Source organism: Maniola hyperantus, chromosome 2, assembly GCF_902806685.2.
Source record: "Maniola hyperantus chromosome 2, iAphHyp1.2, whole genome shotgun sequence".
Taxonomy (NCBI): domain Eukaryota; kingdom Metazoa; phylum Arthropoda; class Insecta; order Lepidoptera; family Nymphalidae; genus Maniola; species Maniola hyperantus.
The window spans coordinates 4,772,601-4,794,404 of NC_048537.1; the positions used below are offsets into that span (position 1 = coordinate 4,772,601).

Here is a 21,804-nt window from a genome sequence, read left to right on the forward strand (position 1 = left end):
ATGTTTACTTGTGTTGTGTTCAATAAAGTTGCATGCACTTTGCATGCACTCACAACTAGGGTATATTTTATTATATACGTACATATAAATATATTGTACATTTCTACCTAAGTGTGGTATATGATAAAAGTGAAAAGTATTACCTATATGAAGAAAAAAATTGGCTGTACATTTTGTCGTGAGAGCTTTTGTTAAGTGAAGAGAGTTATAGAGAGAAATGGGTCGTAAGAAAGGTTCAAGTACTCTGTGGATAACCAGGCGAGGTCACAGGTATTGTCTAGGAAAAATGGATTTTTCCATAAGTGGGTAAGCACGGATAAACTGCTTACTAGGTAAATAAAGATACTAGAATAAACTTTAAAAAATCTTATATGTACATAATAAAGCGTTTATTAATACTATGTTAATTTTTCTATGGGTACCTATCTATAGAAAAATAAAGATTTGCTTTTTTATTTATTTGTAATTGATATTTCTAAAACTGCTAAACCGATTTTAATAACTCTTTCACCACTAGAAAGCCATTTTATCAACATGTGCTATAAATTATATATGTACCACGCACCAAGTCGCGGGCAAATCTGTTATATAAACCTCGCCTCAAAATATATTAGCACTATAAAATAGCTACACTTGAATGTGAATCTTTGAAAAAAGTTCTTGAATTTCTTCTGACAATATTTTAAAGATTATGGATTAATAATAAAATACATGATGACACTCATCAACGACGGTCAGAGTTGTTTTAGAACTAACTTAATATTTAAAAAGGGTCAAAGGGATGGGTAGCTTATTGGAACTCCAATTTTGGGTCATAAATTTTAAACGAATCGTAGGTTTTATTTATATACTGTGTGCACACAGTGAATAGAATTTCTTTGAAATCTTGGCTTCTTTCGTATGTAGTCTGCGTCGTTTTGCCGAGATTTATTGGATTATAATACTTTTACCTCCCTTCTCAACGAGGGGTATTCATCAAACTTTCCTAAAGTAAGAAATTGTTGAAAGAAAACGGAATGTAATATATTCCTAAGTTGTTGAATGTTTGGGACTTATTTTAAAAACTTAATATTGAATCTTGCCATCTGCATTTAGATACTAGCTGATGCCCGCGATTTCATCCGCGTGGATTTAAGTTTTTCAAAATCCCGTGGGAAATCTTTGATTTTACGGGATAAAAAGTAGCCTTAACACATAGGCTATATTCTATCCAGGGTATGTTCTATCTCTATTCTGAATTTGTGCCAAATCTCTCCAGCAGTTTTTGCGTAAAAGAGGAACAAACATAGACACACACACACACACACATACAAACTTTCGCCTTTATACTATAATATATTAGTTTGATGTGATATCTATGCTTTGCCATCAAGTACGCACTTAATCCGATAAAATAAAATTAGTTAGTCGAAAACAATTATTGCAATGTAACTAACGTAGAAGGAAATTAATAGTGACCTTTTGCATTTATATTTTTTGACAAACTGTAAGTCATTCCTAAAAGGCCACAGCCGACACGATGTTTTTAGCATCAGCGATCGACGATTAGATGTTTTTCGGAAGCTCGATCGCTCCACTTTGCACACATATACAATCTCCAGTCGTAGCGATCCACTCGATTATATATTTCAATACTGCTATCGAACGCAAAAAGTCGTCACAATGCTATGCAGCATCAATGCAATCGCAAAATATCCCGATCGTTAATGCTAAAAGCATTCGTGTCTATTATGGCACTAATTTGATAGTCAAATAACATACAACTGTAAACGCAGTAAAATACTTCCACTTACATACCTAATAAATTTTATTGACTTCGTTTGACGGAAATTTTGAGAAATAGCCGGAAGTGGATTTCAATAAAGATGAGTTAAGCGCTACGAGTCAATTTCCGAGAAACAAATTGAAGTAGAGATAACGAAAAGCTCTTTAAATAAATATCGCTGTATTTATGTTCTTGCGATTGCACGTGGATTTTTACCAACGAAATTTCCGATTCTGATTTTATACACGTTTTTATGAAAACAACGAATGAACGTTTAAAATTGAACTAATAGTTCAATACTGGTATTTTTGTGAATACAGATCAAGTCAATAAAAGGAATCATAAAGTTGGATATTATCTAGCTTAGATATTATGTAAATTAAACTTAGATTAAACTAGTTCTCAAAAATCCCTACCCTTTATCTGACATCCAAGTTGTAAGTACCTAGACACCTACATTACGATCATACATAAAACTTATTTCTTTCTTTCTTGATTTCATCATTGTTATCATAGACAAATATAATGATTGCAGAACAGATCATCAATCACCAATACACTGCCAAGTGCAAGAAAATCATCCTAACCACTTTCTACCGCAATGAAATGCCGCTGTAAGAGATAGATCGAATGAAGACCAAAAGATACTGTTTTGTGGATCAATAATTGACGTGCAAGTTGACATACTAAGTAGATCCCTAAGTGTGAAATAGTAAAATAACGTAGTAGCTTTAGACTCTGTATTTAGTTTCTTTTTAATAAATGTTTATTACTATAAGCGTGACGGAACTGAAGGCCGTGTGGCTCGGTCCTAGCTCCCAAGGGGCAAAATTCATATTAAGTAGGTACATCTTTGTTTGCTGAAGTGTCAATGGGCAGGGCACATAGTTCGTACAACCGATAGACGTCGGGGTCCCAAGGTGCTGGAATGGCGACCTCGCACCGGAAGACGCAGTGTTGGAAGACCCTCCACTAGGTAGACAGACGACATCAGACGAGTTGCAGGGAGCCGCTGGATTGAGGCGGCGCAAGACCGTGGCGTGTGGAAGTCCCTACAAGAGACCTATGTCCAGCTGTGGACGTCTATTGGTTGATGATGATGATGATGATGATGATGACATCTTTGTTTAGATATTCCTTTTTTCTTAACCTACTTTAGACAATATTATAGGTATTAAAAATTAAATCCATATCCACACTATTATTATAAATGCAAAAGAGTATCTGTCTGTCTGCCTGTTTTTAGGCTGTCTATAACTAAACACTAAACTAATTTTGAAGAGGTCTTTGAGAGATAGCCTTGCATCCTGAAGAATCAAAGAGTTAAGATTTTTTAAATAAACTCTCGCGAACGAAGTCGCGGGCATTATAGACAGAAGATCAAGAATTATTTTCTTTCTTTAGGTAATACTAGGAGGTATTACGAAAAAATAAAAGAATTCTTATATTTTTGGGAACCCAACACTGTAACGTTGTTACTTTCACACGTAAACGGAGCAAAAAGCTTCGTTCGTAAATGTCGGAACGTCAATCACATTAGGGCGCTATGCCTCGCCCCCAACGATCGCTATATATCTACATTCTACATACTTACATTTATTTCAATTCTAGCCCCTACGGCTAACCCATAATCACTACCTATATAATAAATGCGATATGTATTTGTTTCTTGGTTTGTCCCTCAATCGCACCGCAAAGGAGCAATAGATTGACCTGATGGTTTGCAAGACGGAGAGTGACATAGGCTACTTTTCATCCCGAAAAATCAAAGAGTTCTCCACAAGATTAAAAAAACCTAAAAACACACCGACTAAGTCGCGGGCATCAGCTATTATTTTACTATACAATATGCTACCTTTATTTAATTAAAAATCTTTTGTTATTTCGTGACTTGTACGAAACAAAGAAAAAAAAAGCTTACTTTATGGCTTCATTTCAATATTTTTAGCAAACTTAAATGGAGAGAATTCTCGCCCGTGAGGAAGGTAAACATAAATTTTGGGGAAACTTGAATGAAGGGAAGATAAATGTTTTTACAGTAAGAGATTAATCTCAGATAGCTTTGAGACTGAAATAGAAATTTCATTAATTTTCATTTCAAATACAGGAAATCTTTGCAATTTTTTGGAACTTAGTTTGTATATTTTGTGCTAATGTTAATTAATTATGAATTTATTATAATAGGGTAGTACTAACATATTATGTATATATTACAATTTTAATATTCTCATATACAGTTTAACCGTTCTTTGAATAGCTAAAACTAAATAATAATAAAAATAAATAAAAAAGTTTTAGTTTAAATAGCTTTGCCATTAATAAAAAAATATTATGAATATCATGAAGAGCTGTCGAGATAGTTACCAAGATTGGTTAACTGAAATGTTTGTAAGTACAGTGTGTTTAATCGGTTTTGTAGCCGTGTGTAACGGTAAGCGACCTACTTCAGTCCGCTCGATGCGACCGCCCGCCCGCCCAGAATAGACGCAGCACGTGCGTCCGCCGCGACCGACGTCGCTCGCGGCCGCGTCCACTCCGCCGCCGGCTCCGAGCCGAGCTACGTGCTGCCAGAACCCGTAGTCTATCGTAGTACTACTTCGCGCTCAACCCGACAAAACTTCACGTAAACCGCGTTGTGATAAACTTACTAGTGAAACTTACTGCACAAATAAAATACATTTAAAAGTCTTCAAATCTCACGTCGGGTTTTCTTCCAAAAATAAATACATTATTTATAACCTCGTCGAGTTAGAAAGTAAACATTTGTATCTGCTTCCCTATCGTAGTGGCCTTGCTTGTTATCTCGCACCGGTGAAGCTTATTGTCACGCTTTCGATAGTTAATTGTGATTGTTCTATTTCTGTACGAGTTTTGTGGTCCGTAGAGTTTACATTTATAGAATTGTTATGATGTGGTTAGAAGTATGTGAATAGATTAATTATATAGGCTTAAACGAAGAAACGCAACGATGTGCCTTATTCAGTAATATTGTCGTTTGTTGATTCGTCCTGCGCTCACGAACTTGTAACTCGGAAGTTTACGTGCGTCTGAGTCACCGCCAGCATGACGCAGTGTTACAAGATTGTTATTTTCTTCACTCTACTTCTTTTACCAGAGCCTGCGCCTGCTTGGAGATCTGACACGTAAGCTTTATTCACACTTAGTTCATAAAATAAATGAGACTGAAACATCTATCTACATAATATCAAAAAACAATGAAGAAATATAACAAATAACGAAGACTGCTATTTAATTATTAAGTATTTACCTACCTATGTTTTAATCCTTCTTTGTAAAAAAATATTAAAAACCGGATAAAAAGACTGCATCGTATAGTAAAATATTACAGTTCATAAAATAAATAGAAAACATCTAAGTACATAGTAATTATTAAAATAAAAAACACGACTGCTCTGCCATACTTATCGTTTTTTTTCAAAATAATTTATAGTCAGTGTCTCACTCGGCAAATCTGTTGTTTAGAAGTTATGACTTATGGTGGAATAAAGAAACTCACATCCCTACATACGTATATTATACATGAACCCCAAAAAATACACTCCTTTAATCGTTATTAGTACCTACTAAAATTTTATACTAGACATAAAAAGAGCGAATCCTATAGTAATTGGGCAAAGGGCAGTGTTGTTAACACAGAAATAAACTTGAACTTGGTGTTGCAAAACTGCGACTTTCAAGTGTATATTAGACATATCACATACGTATAGTTATATTAGACGTACAGACCTACCTTCAATAATAATAATTTAAGACAGAGTATGCTAGACGCTCAATATTTATCACGACGATGTTTAAAATACTGGATTGGGATTAATTTAGTGTTTAGTTTCAGGTATTAATTGAAAACGATACTTATCTCAAAATAATGGATATATGAAGAATATTGCTACGGATTACGATAAATATTAAGCGCATGTCCAATACAATATTAGGTTTTATATTTTCGGCTTGCGTGTTTTTTTATATTGATTTCTATTACCTTGGTCGAAATTTTTTTTTTGACGAAGTAAGTACTTACCTATTAATATTTTGTTTAATTTTATTAATAGGGTAAAACAATGGGCAAGAACTTTGGGAGAAGAGCTATGGCGGCTTAGCGAATCATTGACGAAATCAGACCAAATCAGGATTGTAAGTGGATATATATTTTTTACTCACGGACAAACAATTCGCTGTATTGTAAAAGCAATAGTCAGAAAAGCAGGTTAAATTTAACTAATTTTATAAGTTATTAAAATGTTCCCTCATATAAAGCTTGCACGTGAATATAGATCACAACGCGTAGAGGCTTATTGAGAGATTTAATCTTTATAATAACCTAACTGCAATATTAACTTGATTAGGGCACAATTGCTATTGTAACCACTTAATCAAAATATCGACCTAAACACAAAAGTATTTAATAGTCGTTGAGTCTCGAGTTGGAACGAGACTGGCTTAAAAACCTTCAAACACTGGTATTTATACAAATCGATTCAAGATGGCTCCCCGCCACAGATCGCGTGACATCGGATGAGTCAAATATTGTCCAATTCATTAAACTAACTTCAATAAGCTAACAGTCGGCCTTTCCTGATCCTCTTCACGTCTCGTGAAATAACCGACTACCCGTTGCGTGACCCCTTCATGTTCACAACAACTAAACTGTTTTGTTGCGTGACCCCGTAATGTTCACAACAACTAAAACAGAGGGTATTCGCCCATTATCAATCAAAACATGAAAACATTCCTTGAACTGCCCGCTGTCAGTTTTAATCACACAACAATAAATCTAAACGTTTGACCTCTCATTCGATGTACACAAAATCTGCATCATCTACTGTACTAAATTACTTGATTCTAAAGCGATTCTACCACTGGTTCGGATTGCCACGGTCTAGCGAGAAGAACCAGCAAGAAACTCGGTGGCGTCTAACTGTTCAAATTTAACAAGAAAATTGCGGGTACTTTATAAAAAAATATCTGCGGGTATATTTTTAATTTTAGTTACTTTAAATTACTCGCGTTTTCAAAAATATAACTGTGTAGATGGCAAAGCAAAATCAAGGCAACGTAAGTTAGATCCCACTTCTGAACTAAAAGCAATAGTCAGAAAAGCAGGTTAAATTTAACTAATTTTATAAGTTATTAAAATGTTCCCTCATATAAAGCTTGCACGTGAATATAGATCACAACGCGTAGAGGCTTATTGAGAGATTTAATCTTTATAATAACCTAACTGCAATATTAACTTGATTAGGGCACAATTGCTATTGTAACCACTTAATCAAAATATCGACCTTAACACAAAAGTATTTAATAGTCGTCGAGTCTCGAGTCGGAACGAGACTGGCTTAAAAACCTTCAAACACTGGTATTTATACAAATCGATTCAAGATGGCTCCCCGCCACAGATCGCGTGACATCGGATGAGTCAAATATTGTCCAATTCATTAAACTAACTTCAATAAGCTAACAGTTGTTAGTATAGTAAAATAATTAGTCAGAATTTTAACTTTTTTTTACATTATAAACCTGTCACCTATCGCTGCTTGCCTTCAGGCTTGATTTATTATTTGATTGGTAGCATAATACTAACATTTTATACTATATACTTAATACGTAAAATAATATTAATAAATATGCAGGTACTTAATTAATATCCAATAATTACAGAAATACAAACAAATGAACGCTAGTGTTAAAAAGAAAGATGGTAAGCAAATACTGGATTCGTCATTACGCTCCGTCAGTACGATGCTCACAAGAAAGATTAATGCCGTTAAGGTAATTTTAATGCATAAATCCATACTATAATATTATAAATACCAAAGTATGTGCCTGTCTGTCTGTGTGCTAGCTTTCGAAGCCATCTGTTTAACAAATTTTGGCGAAATATTATTTTGCATCCCCAGGAAGGATAAGTATAAGCTTTTTTTTATTCTGGAAAATCAAAATCCCAAAGGGATTTTTGAAAACTTAAATCTACGGGCGGGTTGCGGGCGTTATGTGTTTGGATCAGAGAAACTTCTTTTTACCCCAAAAATCAAATAGTTCCCACGGGATGTTTATAATCTAAATCTACGCGGACGAAGGCGCGAGTGTCATCTAGTAAATAATGAAACTTAAATATTTTTTAAGTTTTTTAACTTTTTCCTATTTGCAGTGTATTCATGCCACAGCCGAGCGGCTTGCGGCAAATTTTGAGTTCGATAAAAACAAGACAGACTACACATATTGCTCCGCTAAATACTCACAATTTTATAATGAAACGGGAGGAAAGATCGACCGAGGAGATACTATACCTAAATTTGCAACAAACAATTCGCACTATAAAGAGGTGTCGCTGGAAAGGGATTCCCACTTTTATGATATCAATGTAAATACAAGTACCAGCTGTATCCATGTACCTACAAATATTTTTTACCAAGGTATTATCATTTCATTAGTGTTCTGAAAACTGAGTAGAATTATCTTTATTTGTAGCAAAACACAAATGTACAAAACATAAATTGCACTAAGTTAAAAAAAAATACATAATAGTAATATATTAAGGTATATTGCAGAAAATAAAATAAAATTATTTGCAGAGATAGCTATTAATGTCCACTTTTCTCACGGTTTCATCAGCTAAATGGTGAGGCTAATAATGTTTCCAGATATATTTCATGATACAATTTCCAGAGGCTGCAGCACTAAACGCAATACTGTGGTCAAAAAAGTTAAATCAAGTTTTCATTAATAATTACAAATCTGATCCATCACTGGTCTGGCAATATTTCGGAAGTGCGCACGGTATTTTGCGTTTCTACCCAGGAATGCCATGGAAAAAGGAAGGGGTCGACACTTATGATTGTAGAGTAAAATCTTGGTACATAGAAGCGGCTACGTGTTCCAAAGACGTGATTGTACTTTTCGACGTCTCTGGCTCTATGACGGGTTTTAAAAACTACGTGGCGAGGAGAACATTAGACGCTCTTTTAGCCACTTTGTCCAATAACGATTACGTTAACGTATATAAGTTCAATGCGACGACTTTGGAAGTCGTGAATTGTTTCAAGGGTCTCGTTCAAGCGACACCAGAGAATGTGGCGACAATAACAGATGCCCTAGAACCGCTAGAAGATGGGAAAAAACCAAAAGTTAAGCTGGAGGGTAATGCTAACCTAACGACGGCCTATATCAAAGCCTTTAAGACACTTAAAGAGGTGAGTAGAGAGACTTAGGAGATCAGTCTTAAATCTAAGTTTTAATTTGTGTCTATAGAAGACTTTTTATAATTTTTTATTATACCTACTGTTTTACCTACACTTTTTAAAATTTCTAAACCATTTTTTTTAAATACATGTCAAAAATTATGAAACTGGCAGGATTTGGACATTGTACCTCTCTGTGTATCGTGCCCGGAGCGCTTTAGACCCCTAGGCCAAGGTTATTTTCAAAATAGGCTTGTTATTTCATGTAATAGGTATAATTCTGCAAATCTGTGATTTAGTTCTATCTGTGAACTAATAATTATTATTAGTTCACAGATAGAACGGAATCACATAATATATTTTTTTTTTACAAAACTTCAAGTACATAGTCCGAACTTTATTTTAATCAAAGGCCCTGCCAATAACAAGATGATAGCGTCTAAAGAGTTTCCTCCTCGGGCTATAAATTGCCGTACTCAATCGAGGGCTTATCTTACTTAATTGCTTTAATTATCTTGCAAAGTGCGATTCCGCTCTTCAATCAGATTTCGCACTTTATCCCTGTCTAGTGGTATTCCAAGACAGGAATATGAATAGTAAAGTAAATAAACAAACATTCTCCTCTGACATAGCTTTACAATTAGGTGCTTGTTATACTTACTATGCTTATGCGTAGCTGGTGTTAAAAATCACCGTCGCCCACCATCAGATGAGATCACAGCTAAGGACTCACTTCATCATCCTGCAGACGTCCACTGTCAAGCATAGGTCGCCCTAGTGATATGCGTTGTATCTACATTGCATTTACTTACCAACTGGAAGTAGTTGATACCTAATCACTAGATAATTAAGACACTTTTTCACTTTTATTTAAATAGTTTTCGACGTACCTGTTGCTAGGAATGCTAGGAGTGGTAAAAAGACTAACAATAAAAAAAAATTAGGGCATGTAACTTTCACACGAGATTTATTTAAGTTAAAACTCGTACCTACGTACGCGAGATTTCATTTTTTTAAAATGAGGCGGTAAAAGATTTTTGACCATATCAATAAATAAAAAATAGAGCTTTTAATCTATGGAACTAATTTCTTAGTACTTATAAACACTTCGATAAAAGATCAGCGGCCTCAAAACAACTATTCTGTTTGGCAACCATTTTAACGTACCTACCTAAATATAAAGTAGGCTTGAGTTTCTCTCAAGTCGCGCTTACAGAAGTTTTCCTTCAAAATTCTCAAGGAACGTCTCCTTTGTTTATTCATGCGTTCATGTAATTTAAAAAAACGCTCTCCTTGAATTAGCTGTCTTGAATATCATGAGCATCCATTATAATATAGGAAGTACATCTTTACTCGTGTACAATCGCAAGTTCACTTAATTTAAGATTTTATATTACAGTACTTTTTTCTGAGTATGCATGATTGACAGAGTGAAATCTTTGTAAAAACTAAGCAGAATTTAAAATAATACTGTAATAATATAGTAAGTAAATATTTCTTGGTGCTGTTAAGCTGTTATTTGACGACCTCCCTATGGCGCAGTGGTATATATTCGTAGGAGGTTTTGGGTTCGATTCCCGGCAGGGGAAATTTGGAATTCCATAATTTCTAAATTTTCTCTGGTCTAGTCTAGTGGGAGGCTTCGGCCGTGGCTAGTTACCAAAGGGGTATGGGTTTAATGAAACATCCATACCCTTTCCAAGTTAGCCCGCTACCATCTTAAATTACATCATCACTTACCACCAGGTAAGATTGCAGTCAGATAACTTGTATCTAAATAAAAATAAAGTTTTGTCTTTTCTTAGGAGAGAATAAGGAAGCAGTGTAACGTGAGTAGTCCTCTAGGCTGTAATCAGTTGGTGATGCTGATTACAGACTACGTACCAGGGAACCTCACAGAGGTGTTTGAGGAGCATAACAGAGAGGTCATTGATAACAAGACGTACATACCTGTGAGGGTGTTCACTTACCTCATAGGAAAAGAGGTGACTAATGTACGTGAAATACAGTGGATGGCTTGTCTCAATAGAGGTGGGTACTTACATAAATTCTTTACATTACAACTACGCAGTAACATTTAAAATCTGATTATGGCTGGAAAAACCAACGGCATATGGATCGGTATTTTGGAAAAAAGAGTTGGCTTTCTTTTAAGGACATGAAAGGGGGGAAAATATATCTCTATATATAAAATGAATCGCTAAATGTGTTGCTGATCGCAAATCTCGAGAACAGCTGAACCGATTTCGCTAATTCTTTTTTTGTAATATTCCTTGAAGTACGAAGATGGTTCTTACGGAAAGAAAAATTTTAAAAATTGCCTGAAAACGTCTAAAAACAACACTTTTCTATATTCCCATACAATAGGCGATACGAAGTTCGCCGGGTCAGCTAGTTTTTAATATTTTTTCCTACAGTAATATGTCTTCATCTCGGTTACTGAGAATGAAAATTTCTTGACTAAAAGCTTTTCCCGGCTTTTCTCTTTTTTAGCTCGATCCGGGACTTCGTAATCTGCTGATCTGAGAGAGGATTTGTATAGTTGCTTGTTTGTTTGTAATCGATAAACTCTGAAAATACTCAAGCAATTTTATTAGTTCGTTCACTATTAATAAGCTGTACATTATTCAGACTATAAATATACATGTACCACGGACGAAGTTGGGTCCAAAAGCTAGTAAGCTATATGGTCATATGCAGCCCATTTTTCGTAGGTTACTTCGTGCACATTCACTCAGTGGAGGAGGTGCAGCAGCAGGTCCTGAAGTACATCAACGTGATCGCTCGCCCCATGATCTTAGAGGGCGATAACCCGCCCCCCACCTGGACTCACGCTAACATCGACCATACGGTAATATTCTTTCTTTCTTCTATTCTAATCTTCTCTCTGTGTGCGTCGTATTTATTCCACACTAGCTGATGCCCGCGACTTCGTCCGCGTGGAATTAGGTTATTTAAAAATCGCGTGGGTTCCCATTTATACTTTTGGGTATACTTTTTATCCCGGAAAATCAGAGAACTCTGATTTTCCGGGATAAAAAGTAGCCTATGTCGCTCTCCAGGTCTTAAACTATATCCATGCAATCACGTCGATCCGTTGCTCCATTGCAACGTGATTGAAGAACAAACCAACAAACAAACACATTTTCGTATTTATAATAGGGGGTAGTGATTGTATTCTGATTGTACGTAACTAATAGTAGTTGCGGTTTACTTCATATATAAATGTAGGTACTACTTATACGCTTTTGTGCTCGTTACCCGAAGTTTAGTAACTTGTTCAAAACAAGGTTACTCTGGATCAATATGTAGTTTAGGTTCGTAATTGATAGCAAATTGTTATTGCTTTAATGATTAGGTAATAATATCAAATCGAGGTTTGTTTGAGAGGTAAATATTATATTTCGTAACTAGTATTCGAGTATGTTATGTTGGCAGTTTGGTAACCAAAAGTTCGGAAGTTTGATTATATCAGGCCTTTAAGGATACCGAACTAGTGTGGTTAACAAGGTCATTTTTATTTAATTTTAAAAATACTACATATTAAAGGCAAATAAAGAACTTTTAGTTCTACCTATATCTATACAATTAAGTTTGTAAAGGTGACACATAAGCAATGCTACGCCGTAGACGGTGTCTACCTACCTGGTAGACGGTAGTAGGTAGTGTAGGTACCCTACTGGATCAATACTTTAAACTTAAAATAAGATTTTTTGCTTTTTTAATATTTTAAGTTGAACTCAGTTGTTTGAAAAGCTTAATAGTGATTTAATTGTGCTTGACGCTATGGTATGGTCTTATGAGGTCTATGAGGTGAGGTTCGATTCCCGTCAGGGACAATTTGGAAATATATAAATTCTAATGTGTCTAAATTGGTCTGGTGGGAGCCTACGACTTTACCAGCAAAGCCGAGGCGCCAAGCGATTTAGCGTTTCGGTACGATGCCGTGTAGAAAGCGAGAAGGGCGGTTTAATAAAACTGCCATATACCTAAGTACCATCCAAGTTAGCCCGCTTCCATCTTCATCATCTGCATCATCACTTACCAGGCGAAATTAATCAAGGGCTAACTTATAATGGAATAAAAAAACTTTAAAACTATCTGTGCATGTATATTGTGCTTAATGATGCACTTATCTTACTTCCATATAGTTTTCCCAGTAATGGTATTGTCTCGGTTAAATTGTAGGTATTATTCTAATGAAGATATTAATGCCTACCTATTCCCTATTAATATTTTAATGTCTTTTCAACAGAGAACTGCATCGTGGGGTGTAAGCAAGGACGTCAAAAAGGTATGTCCTAGATAAGCCTTTTTCAACGACTTCGTCAGCGTGGATTTTTTTTTTTATTTCTGTAGAAATCTTTTATTTTCTTGAGGTAAATGTATCCCATTCTTAAAATCGGTTGAGTATAGGTATCCTATACAAACAAACAAGACTCTTTCGAATTTAAAATATTAGTAACGCCGATATTCTTCTCGCTTCGATAGTCGATTCGATATTCTTCTCCCCCTCAATAGCACTAATTTCAGAGCTACTACCCGTGCGCAATAAGTTGAGACCTGGGGGGCAGTGACGCCACAGACGCGTGGTTGTACTGTAGACAAAAATCGGAGCGTGTCGTCGTTGCGTGACGTAAGCAAGTACGAGACTAAGATGTTAAAAAAATGGCGTTGTCTACAGTACAACACGGGAGCTTTAGGGGAAGTTACAGGGGAAGCGGGCGCAAGGTTGCATTCCAGGCGAGTCTCAACTTATCGCGCACGGGTAGTACTGAGCTCAAAGATTGTGGAGAATAAGTTATTGGTAAAAACAATAACCAACGACCTTTGGGATTTCGATTGGCCCTTGAATAGAAAAGAGCTGAAAAGAATTCTTAAAAAGTAGGTAGTTTGTTTGAAGTATGAATTGGAGCGACAATAAAAGAAGCGCTACGTGAGTGCGAATCCAATTATTTCTAGACACGTGCTTCTCATAAAAAGAAAACGGCAAAATGCGCCGAGTGGCTCTCAACCTCCCATCGCGGTACGAGCTTTACATAATTACAGTTGAAATAAGAGACAGCTGAAAAGACTTGAGGTTTCTCTGTTTCAATTCTCGTTATAAAAATGAAAAGTATGTAAAGAAATCTGCTTGCCTATTTAACATAATTCTTATTCCGTTTTTATCTATCTACTACTTTTTGATCGTGAGAATTGAACTTTTTCGTACAGCCAGTGCTTTTTAGGGTTCCGTACCTCAAAAGGAAAAACGGAACCCTTATAGGATCACTTTGTTGTCTGTCTGTCTGTCTGTCTATCAAGAAACCTACAGGGTACTTTCCGTTGACCTAGAATCATGAAGTTTGGCAGGTAGGTGGGTCTTATAGCTGGATTTAGGGGAAAAATCTGAAAACCGTGAATTTAGGGTAAGATCACACAAAAAAATTAAATTGTGGTCATGAACTAATAATTAGTATTTCCAATATTCGAAGTAAGATAACTATATCAAGTGGGGTATCATATGAAAGGTATTCTTCTGTGCATTCGAAAATAGATTTTTATTTATTTTTATGCATCATAGTTTTTGAATTATCGTGCAAAATGTCGAAAAAATACGACTGTAGTAAGGAACCCTTAGTGTGCGAGCCTGACTCGCACTTGGCCGGTTTTTTTTATATTAATCTCGATCGATACCTATAATTTCGAAGGTTAGGGACGTTATCATTCCATCTGCAACGATTACTATCTGAATATTTCAAACTAACTGATTCGCTCAGGGTCCCCTCGTGAGGTACTTCTCAAGACCCTATTTTCTTAGTGGATAATAGTTATAATAATCTACGTCATATAGAGAAACTTCATGCAAAATCTCAGATTTCCCGACTTGAATTCCCGACCCGATTTGAATTGTTAGCCATTGATATGTTAATAAGTCATTTTCTCATTGCTTATAATAAGCTAAGCTGATTCCTAGTTTCATAAATTCAACAATAAAAGCTAGGAACGGAGCATGACAATCGCATTACAACAGAAACAGTCACTGCGCCGCCGCCGCCGTCTTAGAAATGTATTTATCCACCACTTGAACAATCTCATATCAAAGATGAGAAGAGGGTTGTACAATTTGCATGACAAAATATTACATTATGTATCGAATAAATCATTTTCAGCCGGATGAAGATAAGTTGGTGACGTCGGTGGCGATACCTGCATTTGACTACAAGTCCGACCAATTTCGCAACAACGCGTTACTATTGGGAGTTGCGGGCACCGATGTTCCTATTGACAGCATAGCGAAGCTCGCGCAGCCACATCAGGTATTAATTTGTTCCTTTAGAAACAAGATGTAGGCGAAAGTTCACAGTTTATTAGTCAACCCAAACTCTGAGGACGGAGTTTGCAATTTGTTCAGATTATGATAGTATTTACTATTTAGATCAGGCTGACATACAGTAACGTAACGTAAAAGCCTTTAAACAAAAGATAAAATAATAATCAGGTATAGCTGGGAATCAAAGACGATTTGAAAAAGTAGCGCTACGTGAGTGCGAATCCAATTATTGAGATTGGATCAAGCATTTAAGGAAATAAAAGCGGTATCTATTATTTCTAAATAGAACAGACAAAGAATGTAACTGTATCCTGATTTTATAATTTGTTCCAGCTTGGTGTCAATGGATACTCGTTTATTGTGAGCAATAATGGATACTTGCTCCTACACCCATTGCTGATAACTACGGTTAGTTTTATTATGGAAACATTACATTAACAACATTTCGCCTTTCTTATGGTTAATATAAGTAACATGGCAAACGATAGTAGATCTTCAAATTTCCATAAAGAAAAACGTAACTTATCAAATTATCAACAAGAAAACAATTCAGACCAATAACCACGCTACTAACTATTTAACTTTCAAATTATTTTATTTATAGATCAACGACGAACTACAAAAGAACTATAATAGTGTTGATTTCGTCGAAGTTGAGCAAGTGGACGATGGGAAAGGGCCCAGAGAGTTGGGAGACAAGATCAAAGGGCTAAGGGAAAACTTGGTCAATGCAAGTGATGGCAGCATGACCGAAGTGGAGGTTCTCTTTCATTATGATAAAATGAGGTAAGTTGAAAAGCAAACCTGTGGTCAAATTTGCTTCCTCCGACCTCCTTCTCTCGAAGTTCTCTTTACCTTGGCGGCATCAGGGAGCAAATAGAGGAGACCATGCATATAAAAAGAATAGGTGACTGACTGACTGACTGATCTATCAATGCACAGCTCAAACCGGATCGGGTTGAAAGGCATGCAGATAGCTATTATGACGTAGGCATGCGCTAAGGATTTTTGAAAATTCAGACCCCTAAGGGGTGAAATAGGGGGTTGAAATTACTGTAGTCGACGCGGACGAAGTCGCGGGAATAAGCTAGTATAATATAACTCTACGTTAAACTGCAGTATCATTTTAGATTCTTTATTAGTCTTTTCAGCGAAGTTCAAACAATATTGAACTAACACTTGAATTGTTTCCCGAGTCAAATTTAGCTTAAATCCTTTCCCAAAAAGTATTTAGTTGATAACATATTTTGTACTGTGTGATTTAATACCAGCCTTTTGTCTGTTTTCAGGAGGATCGCTCGCGTAAAACACGACTATTTCTTCAACAGATTGGAAGGCACTCCGTTTTCAATGGGTATATCGTTACCCATGGGATACGGAGATACGGAGCTCATGCTTAAAGATAATCCCCTCGAAGCGAAACAAGGACAAGAACTTGTCGGTGTTAATGTCACCACATATTTCGATTTCGCTTACAGAGTTCACCCTGACTGGTAAACGGATAATTTATAACTTTTCTCTTTTGATTGTAGAATATCATAGTTATTTATATATAGATATCTATATATATTATCCATTTTTCTTAGGGTAATAATTATAATCCAAGCTGTTCATATTACAGGGTATACTGCAAATACCACTATTTAGAAGGACACGAGTCCCAAAACTCTGAGATTGAAATTTTCAAATTCTTAGTTAATATATCTAGAAACGAGATAGATATAACTAAAAAACAATACGGAGAAGAAGTGCAAAGTGTTGAATTTAATGTAAGCCGTAAGTACTAAAAGATCTCGCAAGAAATCAATACTAAGTAATTACATTTGATTATGTGATGCGAATTAAAAAATACAAATGAATTCAATTGTTGACAGAGCACTGCAGCACAACGCCTTTAGGGAAAGATGAGTACTATTGCAACGAAGATTTAGTAAAACAATTAGTTTTTGACGCGAAGCTCTCAACTCCATACTTCAGAACATGGGAAGCCAGCGAGGAGGAACGGAGTTTAGCTGAGAAATACAACGTGAATGTGCGTTTCATCGCCACATCTAGTGGTATGACAAGGTGGCATTATATCTTTGATGATTCGAAAAATGAAAAGGTCGATACAGAAGGCAATAGAACAAAGGAATATCCTGGAGAGTAAGTAATATTGCTGGTCTATTTTGTTACCGATATAAACTATGTTATAAACTTTATTATACAAGTTTGACTTTAACAATTATAGCGTGTTCGGCGATTTTTACTATAATGCGATTGAAGAAACGTGGTATAAAGCTGCCGTTTTACAACACATGATAGACAAAGAGTCGTTAGTGATCGCCACAAATCTGCCTGTGCTGGACAAGAGCATTAAATCACGACCAGCGATTACTAATACAGACGGTGATATTATTGTTACTGCCAGTTATGCAATCTTCTACAAGGATGGTGACTCGGAGACTCCAGCGGCGGTTGTCGGATTCCAATACATGTTTTCTAATTTTCAAGAAATATTTTTTAAAATGACTGAAAGTACCGAGGTGAGAAAACACATAAACAATAAAACAGCTATTAGAGAAAGCGTTTCACACTTTTATTTAGTAGTTAGGGTTGAGCTGTAATAAAAATTTGTGAGGGTTTTAATGGCACTCCATAAAAATAAGCTATTGATTTAAACACGTAGATCCTTACCAGGCTACAATTCAAGCACCTTAATTTAAAAAAAATTTACTGGTAAAATTTGAATTTGTATTTTATCACAGGCTTTACGGCGAAGGAAAACGTCGTGGAGTAACCTGTTTTGTGGGTATTTTTTTTTTACTATCTTCAGTGGTAGTCGTAAGCTCTCCTTTTTTGAGAAAACATGCATTTGCTCAGAATTGGCATATAAATAAGCTGATGAACATACATTTTCAGGGTGATTTGAAATGTGATGAGTACAGTAACTACGACTGTTACGTCATAGATAGCTCAGGGTATGTAGTAATGAGCAGGGAGAGTACGGATGTGGGCAAGTTCTTCGGATCCGTGGGGTCCGGGAAGCATACCCAGCAAGTCATGCAATCCTTCGTGGACAAGAAAGTGTTTGAATATACGGAGGTGTTTAACTACCAGGCGTTGTGCCCTGATAGCTTGCTCCCAGAGCCTAATTGCGCTTTCTCTATAGACACAGTAAGTAAAGCTAATTTAATAGTAATACAAACAGTTATAGAAAATGGCCGTGCGATCCCAGTTTAAGAATGTGATCACTCCATATCTTCCCGTGGATGTCGTAAAAGGCGACTAAGGGATAAGATGACGATGGATCTGGATTCCCAATGAGGGCAGGCGTCAGGCAGGCCGCCAGTTGTAAAACATCATGCCAAATCACCTACAACATGTTTGAAAGTATTGGAAGAAAAAGACAATTTGTGTCGACCCCACATAGCGTGGGATAAAGGACAAGACGAAAAAGAAGACAAACAATTAATAGGAAAATATGGAACAGGCGTCTGAACTTATGCTCCTGGGATCAAATTTGAGTTTGAGTCAAATACTCCTTCACAACTAGGCACAATGTTTAAAAATCTCAACATCCATACTAATATTGTAAATGCGAAAGTGTGTCTGTCTGTCTGTCCGTCTATCTGTCTGTCTGTCTGTCTGCTAGCCTTTCACGGTCCATCCGTTCAACCGATTTTGACGAAATTTGGTACAGCGATAGCTTGCATCCCGGGGAAGGACATAGGCCACTTTTAATTTCAGAAAATCAAAGAGTTCCCACGGGATTTTCAAGAACCTTAATCCACGCGGACGAAGTCATGGGCATCATCTAGTAATGAAATAAATATTCTTTGGTACTAACAATTTTTTTAAGTCTATATTTGAATGTATTCTTTCAGCCGTTTCGTATTGCAACGAATTTCTTCAAATGGTTGTTAGTTGAGGCCTTTTTAGTAATACTAAACATTTTCAATTGGAATGAATATACCTACGCAGCGAGTTTCCAAGACATGTACGATTATGGTGAGTATTTGAGAAGTACCCGCAGATATGAGATACCTACCGATTCCTCGTGATTTCAGTAATCATTCCTTGTTTGTAGTTGTTTAATACATCCATGTGGCTAGAGCGATAATTCATTAATTGTAATAATTTCTTAATAAATAATAGTGCGTTATTGTGTTTCAGTGGCCGATGACCCTGAAACTGAGACAGATTCATACGATAGCACTACGACCAACGTTCCACCACTCAAAAACAATTCTAAGCTTCCAGAGAGCGAAAAGGAAAAAGTGTTTTCTTGCGATCATAGCATCACACTGTATATTTTGAATCAGTTATACTTCCTAAACTCGATGGGGCTGTATCCCATAGTAAGTGAAGAAAAAGGAGGGAATTGCTTCCCACCATATTGGGCTTCTCTGGTTACAAAAACTAATTTACTATTGGTGGTAGTTGAAAAGGGGACGGGGACTTATGAAGGTTGCAAGGAACCGCCGAAAATTGACCCAATACCAACCCCGGAATCTGTGAAGAGTCGCGAACCTTGCCATAAACTGGACTTGGGACGGTTGCCCCGGAGACCTTTGGAAGGATGTTATACTTATCACGACAAGGTATTTTTTGATTCAGATACAAGTTAGCTCTTCACTGCAATCTCACCTGATGGTAAGTGATTATGCAGTCTAAGATGGAAGCGGGTTAACTTGGAAGGGGTTTGGCAGTTTTTATTAAATCCATACCCCTTTGGTATCTACACGGCATCATACTGGAACGCTAAATCGCTTGGCGGCATGGCTTTGCCGGTAGGGTGGTAACTAGCCATGACCGAAGTCTTCCACCAGACCAGAGTAGATCAGAGAAAATTTAGAAACAATAAATTTCCAAATTTTCCCTGCCGGGAGTCGAACCTACGCCAGCACCAACACTACTACGCCAGCGAAGTGGTCAAAAAAGGTCGTCGTCTTTTAAGGCTTAGACACAAAACTTGACGGCGGCAGCACGACAAAACGACATATTGAAAATGTCTTTAATGCGTACGTACATTTTGAGATCTCGCTCGCCATTTTAACTCCATGTGTCAACTGGCATGTCAAAAGTACAGTTCACCTTTAAAATGTGCGAGTGAGTTCTCCAGTTCTCATTTTGTACGGACTATACGACTTTTATTACAAAGGAGCTGTATGAAGCACGTCACATTGTGGAGCGCGACGCATTATGAACGGCTTCATACATCTTTTAGGGCGCGTTGTACATTTTTCAGCCACGCGTCGCGTCGTTGCCAGCGCGCATTGTATTTACGGTTAGTGATGACAGGCGGTAAAGTTACGATTTATGGTTAGCGTTAGATTTTAACAATAAATAGCAAAATATTCATTCTTCCAAGATTAATGTTGGAGCTACAATTTTGGTCCAACGTTGCCAAATTCGGATTTGTGAAAGTCATTTTCTTTCATTAACGGACAAACTTTGAAATAATATAGTTATAACATAACTTTAACCGCCTGTCAATTGTCATACAATAGAGTCTTGGACTGAAGTAATAAAATGAAGTGATTTTTTATAGCGGTAGTTTATAGGGTTAGAATTCATTATTAAAGAGAACAATTTAAAAAAAACATGATTTTTATTTATTTTTAACATAAACATCACGCTCTGTACGGAAGGCAACGGAAGGTGAATAATGAAGTCACAATCCGTAAACGACATTTTTTCAATTTTTTGACATGAAAATGGAGTAATTTCTGCGGGAAAATATTTGTCGTTTACGCTTTGTGACGTCATTAATCGCTTTCCGTACAGCGTGACATTAATATAATTGATTATGTTAAAAATAACGGGAAATCTATTTTTTATATATTCACTTTAATAATGAATTCTAGACCCATTCACGTCATTTTATTACTACAGTCCCAGACCCTATTACGTAATACTTCTTACTAAATGTTACGTTTCCAAAATATGTATGGGTTTACCTACGTAAAGATCATATTGTTAATATTATTTTTTGCTTGCAGGAAAGAAACATAACGGACTGCGGTTTAGGAAGCCTTACGAGAGCTAATATTTTAACACAAATATGTATGATCCTATTAGTGCTGTTAGTATCAAAATTATATTCATGATAAATTATTATGTAGGTATAAAAGAAGTTATTTATTGAAAATTGCAAATGATATATTTCGTCCCATAGATTTGTACCTTTCTTACTTTCGCAATAAAAATATTTATCCTTGCTTTTCATTATTTTATTACCTACCTAATCCATCTTACTCTTTGAATGCAATTCGATAGGCAAAGGCCGTATAGATATTCAAAATCGACCTACCATAATATGAAAGCGTAGGTATAATATACCTATGATCAAATTCATCATCATCATCAACCGATAGACAGGTCTCTTGTTTAGTAGGGACTTCCACACGCCACGGTCTTGCGCCGCCTGAATCCAGCAGCTCACTGCGACTCGTCTGATGTCGTCCGTCCACCTAGTCGGGGGTCTTCCAACGCTGCGCCTACTGGTGCGAGGTCGCCATTCCAGCACCTTGATTATCAAATTAAAT

At 36.3% G+C, this 21,804-nt stretch overlaps 1 protein-coding gene across 1 annotated transcript; it reads left to right on the plus strand.

The window, feature by feature from the left end:
• The first annotated feature begins 4,249 nt into the window (after positions 1-4,249).
• Ca-Ma2d (Ca[2+] channel Muscle-specific alpha2/delta subunit) lies at positions 4,250-21,476 on the plus strand. Its single transcript, XM_034974694.2, has 19 exons — positions 4,250-4,908; positions 5,836-5,917; positions 7,442-7,552; positions 7,932-8,196; positions 8,450-8,973; positions 10,767-10,992; positions 11,676-11,812; positions 13,217-13,255; positions 15,114-15,260; positions 15,608-15,682; positions 15,879-16,060; positions 16,564-16,767; positions 16,896-17,050; positions 17,149-17,419; positions 17,505-17,799; positions 18,176-18,430; positions 19,141-19,264; positions 19,430-19,857; positions 21,259-21,476. The coding sequence occupies exons 1-19, from the start codon at positions 4,829-4,831 to the stop codon at positions 21,364-21,366; spliced, it is 3,708 nt and encodes a 1,235-aa protein (XP_034830585.1). The 5' UTR covers positions 4,250-4,828; the 3' UTR covers positions 21,367-21,476.
• The last annotated feature ends 328 nt before the right edge of the window (positions 21,477-21,804 follow it).

Bases quoted from the DNA above. Each gene is read 5' to 3' on its own strand.
- Ca-Ma2d (XM_034974694.2), top strand. From the start codon at position 4,829: ATGACGCAGTGTTACAAGATTGTTATTTTCTTCACTCTACTTCTTTTA. The intron at 4,909-5,835 runs GTAAGCTTTATT...TTTTATTAATAG, and splicing joins CCTGCTTGGAGATCTGACAC to GGTAAAACAATGGGCAAGAA. The intron at 17,420-17,504 runs GTAAGTAATATT...TAACAATTATAG, and splicing joins ACAAAGGAATATCCTGGAGA to CGTGTTCGGCGATTTTTACT.